This window comes from Oncorhynchus mykiss, chromosome 25 (genome assembly GCF_057628025.1).
Source record: "Oncorhynchus mykiss isolate SJ-2025 chromosome 25, ASM5762802v1, whole genome shotgun sequence".
Classification (NCBI taxonomy): domain Eukaryota; kingdom Metazoa; phylum Chordata; class Actinopteri; order Salmoniformes; family Salmonidae; genus Oncorhynchus; species Oncorhynchus mykiss.
The window spans coordinates 77,802,956-77,813,778 of record NC_143046.1 but is presented as its reverse complement, the minus strand read 5'-3'; the positions used below and the strand labels follow the sequence as shown (position 1 = coordinate 77,813,778).

The 10,823-nt window shown below is 45.2% G+C and overlaps 1 protein-coding gene across 1 annotated transcript in view; it reads right to left on the bottom strand.

The window, feature by feature from the left end:
• Positions 1 to 5,326: 5,326 nt before the first annotated feature.
• LOC110504226 (actin-histidine N-methyltransferase) overlaps positions 5,327 to 10,823 on the bottom strand; it is a 42,683-nt gene continuing 37,186 nt past the window's right edge. Inside the window, exons 12-13 of the mRNA XM_036962510.2 lie at positions 9,165 to 9,325; positions 5,327 to 8,882 (exon numbers count right to left, since the gene is read on the bottom strand). Coding sequence (XP_036818405.1) covers positions 8,166 to 8,882; positions 9,165 to 9,325 — 878 coding nt within the window. The 3' untranslated portion in view covers positions 5,327 to 8,165. The remainder of the gene's footprint in view (positions 8,883 to 9,164; positions 9,326 to 10,823) is intronic.

Below are 10,823 nucleotides of genomic sequence, written 5' to 3'. Positions count from 1 at the left end.
TCAAAATATATTTTAGATTCTTCAAAGTAACCACCCTTTGCCTTGATGACAGCTTTGCACACTCTTGGCATTCTCTCAACCAGCTGCACCTGGAATGCTTTTCAAACAGTCTTGAAGGAGTTCCCACATATGCTGAGCACTTGTTGGCTGCTTTTCCTTCACTCTACGGTCCAACTCATCCCAATCGAGTTGAGGTCGGGTGATTGTGGAGGCCAGGTCATCTGATGCAGCACTCCATCACTCTCCTTCTTGGTCAAATAGCCCTTACAAAGCCTGGAGGTGTGTTTTGAGTCATTGTCCTGTTGAAAAACAAATGATAGTGGGACTAAGCGCAAACCAGATGGGATGGCGTATCGCTGCAGAATGCTGTAGTAGCCATGCTGGTTAAGTGTGCCTTGAATTCTAAATCACAGACAGTGTCACCAGCATTGCACCCCCACACCATCACACCTCCTCCTCCATGCTTCACGGTGGGAACCACACATGCGGAGAGATTATCTGTTCACTTACTATTCGTCTCACAAAGACACGGGTGGTTGGAATCAAAAATCTCAAATTTCTCAAAGGACAGATTTCCACCGGTCCAAAGGCCATTGCTCGTGTTTCTTAGCCCAAGCAAGTCTCTTCTTCTTATTGATGTCCTTTAGTAGTGGTTTCTTTGCAGCAATTCGACCATGATGGCATGATTCACACAATATTCTCTGAACAGTTCATGTTGATATGTGTCTGTTACTTCAACTCTGTGAAGCATTTATTTGCAATCTGAGGTGCAGTTATCTCTAAGTGAACTTCTCCTCTGCAGCAGAGGTATCTCTGGGTCTTCCTTTCCTGTGGCGGTCCCCATGAGAGTCAGTTTCATCATAGCACTTGATGGTTTTTGCGTCTGTACTTGAAAAAACTTTCAAAGTTCTTTAAATTTCCCGGATTGACTAACCTTAAAGTAATGATTGACTGTGGTTTGTCTTTGCTTATTTGAGCTTATCTTTCCATAACATGGCCTTGGTATTTTACCAGATAAGGCTATCTTCTGTATACACCCCTACCTGATCACAACATAACCGATTGGCTTAAACGTACTAAGGAAAGAAATTCCACAAATTAATGTTTAACAAGGCACACCTGTTAATTCAAATGCATTGCAGGTGACTACCTCACAAAGCTGGTTAAGAGAATGGTACTGCATATATTTTCCCCAGAGTGCACAAAACATTAGGAACACCTGCTCTTTCCATGACAGACTGACCAGGTGAAAGCTATGATCCCTTATTTATGTCACCTGTAAATCCACTTCAATCAGTGTAGATGAAGTTAAAGTTAAATAATGATTTTTAAGCCTTGAGACATGGATTGTATGTGTGCCATTCAGAGAGTGAATGGGCAAGACAAAATATGTAAGTGCCTTTGAACGGGGTACGGTAGTAGGTGCCAGGCGCACTGGTTTGAATGGGTCAAGAACTGCAACGCTGCTGGGTTTTTTACACTCAACAGTGTCCTGTGTGTATCAAGAATGGTCCACCACCCAAAGGACATCCAGCCAACTTGACACAACTGTGGGAAGCATTGGAGTCAATATGGGCCAGCATCCCTGTAGAACGCTTTCAACACCTTGTAGAGTCCATGCCCTGATGAATTGAGGCTGTTCAGAGGGCAAAAGGGGGTGCAACACAATATTAGGAAGGTGTTCCTAATGTTTTGTACACTCAAATAGATAGGTGTGTGTATATATCTATAGTAGTAAATGGCGGGCAGGGAAGCAAACCCAGGTCGCAGGCGTGACACCCTACGCATTTCACCAATATGATTATCCCACTTGGTGGGAATTGTAATATAGCAAGGATCACTTAAATATACACAAACTGTACTTTTCAGATGCTTTACCGGTGCAAAACAGGATGTGGTGTCTGACAAACTCTTTTATAGTAATATAGTAAGGCTAACTGACTACAACATGTGTGATTATCAGACAGCCTTTGGTCACACGGACAGATGCCACAATGCATCTTTCACTGACACAAAGTTGATCAACTTGTTCTGGAAACCACTTCAAAACAGACAGAGAACAGACCAATGGACAAACAGATGGGTTATCTATGGAGACTGACAGAAGCACAGCGGACATCAGAGAACCTTGTGGCTTGTGTCAGAAACATGACCGTTAACCCCCAAGACATGCTGCTGTCGTCTACACAAACCTCCATGTGGGCTTAGTGTATCCACCGAGGTTAAGATGGGTTAGGGGAGGCCCAACCACAAGAAGACAGTAGCATTATATTGTACTCTCACAGAGCGCAATCCCACACATACTGTAAAGATAGTGTCTCTGTGTGAGACAATAACAGCCTAACCTCTAGCCAAACTCTAGCTGTAAGCGTGAACAGACAGAACTGTAGTTGGATATAGAAGCGTAATGGGCAGCGAGCAGCTGCTGATGTTTTTAGCACTGTACAGTCCTGTCATCTCTTATCCATGTGGTTGCAACAGACTCACAGCCGAGTGCAAACAGTGAACTTCCTACGGTGGAGTCAAATGTCTGTCTGTGAGCGATACCGTACATACGAGTGTGTGAATGTGTGTGTAACATGCATGCCTGAGTGTGTGTTTTTGTATCCGTCTGTATCCTACCCTCCTCTCTACCACCCCTTCCCCTTCCCAGGCCAGGAGAAGTGGATTGGATGTGATGGTAAATAAACACTTGCATGACAAAATGGGCCCTAGCGTTTGGCTGGGCTGTGGCGGCTGCAAATCTATATTAAATAGGTACAGTTAGGGCCTCCCGAGTGGCACAGTGTGCCACTAGAGATTCTGGGTTCGAGTCCAGGCTCTGTTGCAGCCGGCCATGACCCATGGGGCGGCGCACAATTGGCCCAGCGTCGTCCGGGTTAATGGAGGGTTTGGCCGGCAGGGATAGCCTTGTCTCATCGCGCACTAGCGACTCCTGTGGCGGGCCGGGCCCAGTGCACGCTGACACGGTAGCCAGGTGTACGGTGTTTCCTCCTTGGTGCGGCTGGCTTCCGGGTTGGATGGGCATTGTGTCAAGAAGCAGTGCGGCTTGGCTGGGTTGTGTTTCGGAGAATGCATGGCTCTCGACCTTCGCCTCTCCCGAGTCCGTACGGGAGTTTCAGCGATGAGACAAGACTAACTACTACCAATTAGATCCCACGGAATTGGGGAGAAAAATAAAATGGGTACAGTTGAAGTCAGAAGTTTACATACACCTTAGCCAAATAGATTTACTCCGTTTTTCACAATTCCTGACATTTAATCCTAGTAAAAGTTCCCTGTCTTAGGTCAGTTAGGATCACCACTTTATTTTAAGAATGTGAAATGTCAGAATAATAGTAGAGAGAATTATTTCTTTCAGCTTTTATTTCTTTCATCACATTCCCAGTGGGTCAGAAGTTTACATACACTCAATTAGTATTTAGCCTTTAAATGGTGTAACTTGGGTCAAACGTTTCAGGTAGCCTTCCACAAGCTTCCCACAATAAGATGGGTGAATTTTGGCCCATTCCTCCTGACAGAGCTGGTGTAACGGAGTCAGGATTGCAGGCCTCCTTGCTCACACACGCTTTTTTAGTTCTGCCCACAAATTTTCTATAGGATTGAGGTCAGGGCTTTGTGATGGCCACTCCAATACCTTGACTCTGTTGTCCTTAAGCCATTTTGCCACAACTTTGGAAGTATGCTTGGGGTCATTGTCCATTTGGAAGACCCATTTGCGACCAAGCTTTTTAAACTGATATCTTGAGCTGTTGCTTCAAAATATCCACATAATTTTCCTTCCCTCGTGAGGCTATCTATTTTGTGAAGTGCACCAGTCCCTCCTGCAGCAAAGCACCCCCACAACATGATGCTGCCACCCCCGTGCTTCACGGTTGGGATGGTGTTCTTCGGCTGGCAAGCCTCCCCCTTTTTCAACGATGGTGATTATGGCCAAACAGTTCTAATTTTGTTTCATCAGATCAGAGAACATTTCTCCAAAAAGTACAATCTTTGTTCCCATGTGCAAGCCATAGTCTGGCTTTTTTATGGCAGTTCTGCAGCAGGTGCTCCTTCCTTGCCAAGCGGCCTTTTAGGTTATGTCGATATAGGACTCATTTTACTGTGGATATAGATACTTTTGTACCTGTTTCCTCCAGCATCTTCACAAGGTCCTTTGCTGTTGTTCTGGGATTGATTTGCACTTTTCGCACCAAAGTACGTTCATCTCTAGGAGATAGAACGTGTCTCCTTCCTGAGCGGTATGATGGCTGCGTGGTCCCATGGTGTTTATACTTGCGTGCTATTGTTTGTACAGATGAACATGGTACCTTCAGGCATTTGGAAATTGCTCCCAAGGATGAACCAGACTTGTGAAGGTCTACAAAAAAAATGTCTTGGCTGATTTCTTTGGATTTTCCCATGATCAAGCAGAGGCACTGAGTTTGAAGGTAGGCCTTGAAATACATCCACAGGTCCACCTCCAATTGACTGAAATGTCAATTAACCTATAAAAAGCTTCTAAAGCCATGACATCCTTTTCAGGAATTTTCCAAGCTGTTTAAAAGGCACAGTCAATTTAGTGTATTTAAAATTCTGACCCACCGGAATTGTGATACAGTGAATTATATGTGAAATAATCTGTCTGTAAACAATTGTTTGAAAAATGACTTGTGTTATGCACAAAGTAGATGTCCTAACCAACTTGCCAAAACTATAGTTTGTTAACAAGAAATGTGTGGAGTGGTTGAAAAACAAGTTTTAGTGACTCCGACCTGAGTGTATGTAAACTTCAGACTTCAACTGTAGGTGAGTTTATAATTTATGGCAAAGGATTACTTTGGAGTCACTGGTCCCAGGCCTGCTCCTGTCCCTCTCCTCCTCATCCCTCCTTCCCCCTGCTCTCCCACTACAGTAGGCTGCTGACACAGAGAGTACTAACAATAGTGGACATGTGTAGGACTGCCGCTCTCTCCACTGCCCACCCCCACGGCCATTATAATAATATATTCAAGGATTAAAGGGGTTTTATCTTGGAGCTCCAATGCATTATGAATGGGGAATTTCAAAATTTAATTGCCCCGAATTAAATGATTCAAGATAATGTTTCTTTTATAAATTTGTAATAGGGCCAGAGAAAGGGAAAATACATTAAATAAAACTTTTTCCCCCAACAAAGGAGAAGAGGGAGAGAGAAAAAGTGAGAGAAAAAGAAAGCAAGAGAAAGAGAGCGAGAAAGATCAAGAGAAAGCGACATCAGAAGGGATGGTGACCTTGTGTCTCTGGAGGAGAGGATGGGCTGAAAGACTTATCAAAAGAAAGAGAGAAGAAGGCAGGAGACAATGAGTGAGAAATTAGAACTTTAATCTGTTTCCATGACAGTTTCATGACTGTATTCTGTCCTCCATAGTTAGTGTACATCACAACCTTCGGTATCTCACAGTCAGAGAAACAAGCCCAAAACTGCTGCATATCTGGATGTGCTGTAGCACAGTGTAACAACTATTGTACTTACTACATCTTACACTGCATTTAGGGTAAGGGTTAGGTTCGGCTGGCACAAATCTTGTGTGATTGACAGAATGTGAGAAGCCTTGGCTTCCGAGGGTTGAGGGGCCACAGTATCTGTGCGCTAGAGATTTCAACGATGAGTATGCCGTTCCTCCTCTCTAAAGCCCAGGAAGCTCCGATTCAAACTCCCATTAGACAGCTCTGCAAGCGTTATGTCAAAATACTTTTGTTACTCACCAAATATGGAGTGTCACTGAGCAATCGTCATCATCATCATCGTCCTCATCAGAACTTCCAAAAAAAGATCTAGATAAAATGCCCAAGCAACTGAAAAAAATACAAATTCGGCGTCTCATTACTGCCACCCACAGGTCAGGAGTCTACAACAGCTTAATATAGTGGAGGCATGGTTTTCAGTTGCTTCTCAGGTAGCCTTCCACAAGTACATACCGGTCATAATGGGACTAAATGAAGAAATGTCTAATGGGAGTTTGAATTGTAACTTCCTGGGCGTTCGAGAAGAGGCACGTCATACTCATCGTCAACATCTCTAACACACAGATACTGTGGCAGGGTTGGGGATACTGCTGTACGTACATTAACAATGTTCATACATTGTACTTACAATATTAATCAAACAGTAATGAGGACACTACTGTCCAATGTTACCACCAACTATCAATGTCAGAGGACGCACGTAGAGTACAGACGTGGGACCAGGCTACAAGGTAGCCTGAGTACCAGTCCGTTTGTGCCATCATGCCAACTCCTTGTCACTCATTGGTTGGACAAGGACAGCTCTGGATACACCAGGTGCTGTGAATTGCTTGGAGAGTGTGATTGGTTAAAGCAGTCGGTAGATTCTCAGTAACAAGAAAAAACCAAGTCTTTAGAAAAGCAGCAGGTTGATTTGACCGGTAGAGAATGGTACAAATGATGAGTGAATGAAAATACAGAAAGGAACCAGTCCCATGATGCAGAAACCAACATGGTGATAGTCCAATTAAAAGTTACAAAACAAACCCCTTTTAGTTTTAAACTACACAGTAGAATAGACTCAGATCTCAGAACTCTTTCACTTTGAGGTTGGCAACAGCATCAACTTATAGATAGACAAGTTATAATAAGCAGCACTAGCTAACACTTTGGAGTAAGGTTAACTTTAACTAGTGAGGTGGTAATGGTGCCCCTCATATCCACCATCCATCACATGGCTTATTCACAGGGGGAGAACGCAGACACCAATATTCTGAATTAGCTCCCTTGGCTATCCCAACATGATAACAGATAACATGATAATATTAACAACAGCTGGTGTACTGAAGCTAAGGGTTATTTAAGTGCTTACATCTAACAACGAGAGCAAGCTAGACATCCTCATGTCTCACTGCCATTCAAAGCTAATAGAAAACCAACCTAGGCTTTGAAATGCAGAGCAGACATCATAAAGACAAATAAAAACATGTGGAGAAATAGCGACTGGATGAGAGGCCGCGTTATCGATGTTCTGTTTGTTTTCATTCTGGAGTGGAGAAAGGAGGAGTCAAAAACACTAAGGATGTCCAACAAAACAATAATCTAACAGAAATGAGTTGAAGTCCTTTATGTGAGACACGTCTAGGAGGTCACATGACGTCTCTTGCCCTGTCTTGCTGATGAAGAGGTTTGAATTAGTCTCCATTCTGACTGTTATGGCTTTTTCATAATAGACTATAGCATTAGTCATATTCTTCATCAAAGCCGCAACTCGTCCTCAGGTGATTGAACTGCAACTTGGAGAGCGGAGGTACATTCATAATAAAGTTTAACATTTTAAACATTGTAATTATTTAACGTTTTCAAAAACGACCCAAAACACCTGCTTTTAGTCATCTCATTTCGCTCAATAAACACACTTATTATCCTTACATTTTCCATCACATTTCAAAATTGTACATTATTCTCAGAGTAGAGAAATAAAATGCTGATTGCTCCCAGATCAAGAGCACAGGACATATCCGCGATTTTGTGTCAAAAGTTTCCTTCAGTTGTATTTTAAATGCTATTGAGTGAAACCAGGAAGTGTAACGTGAGAAAGAGGGGCAGCGATGGTCTCAAACAATGAACAACAAAGAGCCGAATACACCACTGAAGAAGATTGTCAAGTGAAATTATAGCAGCCGTATATCGAGATAAACCACAGTACTAAACTGACTCTGAGGAGTGAGGGGTAAAGCTGTTAGGATAAGATTTTGGCTTGCTGGAAATAACATTAAACTAAATTCAATCTACAGTAGTGGAACTGAAACCAGCGCTGCCATTGTTACTAACTACCATTGTCTCACAGCTCGTGTGTCAATAATCTCAAGGTAAACCAGTGAAGCACTGTAAAAGAAAAAAACAAAGCCAGTTGTTCATAAAACATTAGAAATGTTTACTGCTCAGATAGAAGGGAAAGGGGGGGGACATTGACTGGCACTGTGCCGTCTGCTGCGGTACGGAGGTAAAACTAACAAAGCAGTGGAAGGAGGGATGAACCAACCAACAGTGTTCAGTTTTTTAAATCTGAATTCTTCATTAATTCTTAGCTCCTTTATTTCTGTGAGTCACTTAAGAGAGACAACACTGACTGGCTGACTGACTGGCTGGCTGCTGCTCTTCTTCTGCAATAAGGCCTAGCTAGATGATGATTACACCTATACACTGTTCACATTGGGCACGTCTCCAGTTCGTTCTGCACTCAGGTCCACGTCCACTTCCGGTGAGAGAGAAGCAGTAGCCTTGTCTTCTCCATTCTCCGTTTGGCCTTCTTGTTCCTGGGTGGTAGCTGGGTCAGCAGCGTCTGCCGTGGTGAACTTAGCAACCATACCATCCTCCTCCTGGGCAGGGCTAGCACATTGGCCAGCGTCCAAGGAGGTTAAGCTAACTTTTTTGCTAGCCTCCTGATTCAGGCTAGCGTCCACACCAACCTCCAGGACAGGGCTAGCGTCCACACCAACCTGCAGGACTGGGCTAGCGTCCGTACCATTCCCGTTGACTACAACCTTCCCACCATCCCCGTTGACTATGAGGGAGGTTAGTTCCCTGGCTGCATCCCCTTGTCCCAGCTGCTGTACCTGGGCTAACACCCGTTCCACCGCTGCCTGGTCGTCTCCCTCCTCGTCCTCCTCCTGAAGTTTCCTCAATATGAGAGGCAGCTTGGTGTCGGCCTCTGCGTTCTCCAGAAGGGAGATGTCGCTCTCCTCATAGCGGGGCAGCGGAGCGCCCTCCTCCTGCTGCTGCTGGAAGTGCAGGCGTCTGGCCTTGCCTCTGGCCACAACCTTCTCCAGGATCTGCTTCTCGGCCAGGCGTAGCTGGATGGCCACACGGGAGTGGAAGGAGAGGTCGGGATTCTCCAACACACACTGGTCATCCTGGAGGACCGAGGGAGGTGGGGAGACATTGGGCAGAGAGGAAGGGAGTGAGGTAGAAGGGAAGGGGAGAGCAGACACACACACAGAGACAGACAGAGACAGAGGGGGGAAAGCAGAGAGAGAAAGGGATAACATACAGAAGGCAGAGGAAGAGTTTGTTAACTTATCAGGTTGAGAATGGGTCCTGTTGAAATATACTAAACATTACTTTATACAACACTGATACAGAGTAGACACGCTGACCCAAAACAACACAGTGAGGTGGGTGAAATCTTCACTGACTTGGGAGCTGGTCTTGTAGGTCTGGAGCAGCAGGGCAGCCCTGGTCTCCAGGAATGTCCAAAGTTTGATCTCATTGTCCCAGCTCACTGGGAACTCAGTGTTACCTAGTGTGAAGACCTTATTGATGGCATGTTCACCTACCAGGTAGTCCTTCAGCTCCTCTGTGGAGAGAAACAGTTAAATGGCAGTGAACCAGAATGGCAGGACCAATATGATTACAGAGGGAAAACACAAGTACACAATTCAGGTCTATTCATCAGAGGGCCAGATCTTTATAGCTAAACAGGTACACATATTTTTAAAGATGTCCATCTAGTTTGGTGACATTCATTTAAAAGAATATCAGACAAAGGTTAAGATAAGGGACTGTTATTCTACAGGTTGACTGGTAGCCAACTGCTGTTTTCCAGATCTTTCTTTTGATCGGCGATATTATGTAGGGCTCGATTACGCTGGAGGAGGGAACATAAAAGGAGGGGAGGGTGAAAAGGAGGGGAAGGTGAAAAGGAGGGGAAGATGAAAAGGAGGGGAGGGTGAAAATGAGGGGAAGGTGAAAAGGAGGGGAAGATGAAAAGGAGGGGAGGGTGAAAAGGAGGGGAGGGTGAAAATGAGGGGAAGATGAAAAGGAGGGGAGGGTGAAAATGAGGGGAAGGTGAAAGTAGGGGATGATGAAAAGGGGGGGAGGATGAAAAGGAGGGGAGGGTGAAAATGAGGGGAAGGTGAAAGTAGGGGATGATGAAAAGGAGGGGACATAAAATGAGGTGAGGGTGAAAAGGAGGTGAGGGTGAAAAGGAGGGGATGGTGAAAAGGAGGGGAGGGTGAAAAGGAGGGGAGGGTGAAAAGGAGGGGAAGGTGAAAGTAGGGGATGATGAAAAGGGGGGGAGGATGAAAAGGAGGGGAGGGTGAAAGGAGGGAACATAAAAGGAGGTGACAAAAGGAGGGGAGGGTGAAAAGGAGGGTAGGGTGAAAATGAGGGGAAGGTGAAAAGGAGGGTAGGGTGAAAATGAGGGGAAGGTGAAAGCAGGGGAGGATGAAAAGGGGGGGATGATGAAAAGGAGGGGACATAAAATGAGGGTGAAAATGTGGGGAGGGTGAAAAGGAGGTGAGGGTGAAAAGGAGGGGAGGGTGAAAAGGAGGGGAGGGTGAAAAGGAGGGGAGGATGAAAATGAGGGGAGGGTGAAAATGAGGGGAGGATGAAAAGGAGGGAAGGGTGAAAATGAGGGGACACAAGAGGGGATGGTGAAAAGGAGGGGAGGGTGAAAATGAGGGGATGATGAAAATGAGGGGATAATGAAAAGGAGGGGGGGGTAAAAATGAGGGGAGAGTGAAAGGAGGGGAGTGTGAAAAGGAGGGGAGTGAGAAAAGGAGGGAGGGTGAAAAGGAGGGGAAGGTGAAAATGAGGGGACATGAAAGAGCGGGAGGATGAAAAGGAGGGGAGGATTAAAATGAGGGGAGGGTGATAGGAGGGAAGGGTGAAAGGAGGGAAGGGTGAAAGGAGGGAAGGGTGAAAGGAGGGGAGGATGAAAAGGAGGGGAGGATAAAAAGGAGGGGAGGATAAAAAGGAGGGGAGGATAAAAAGGAGGGGAGGGTGAAAAGGAGGGGAGGGTGAAAATGAGGGGATGATGAAAATGAGGGGATGATGAAAATGAGGGGATGATG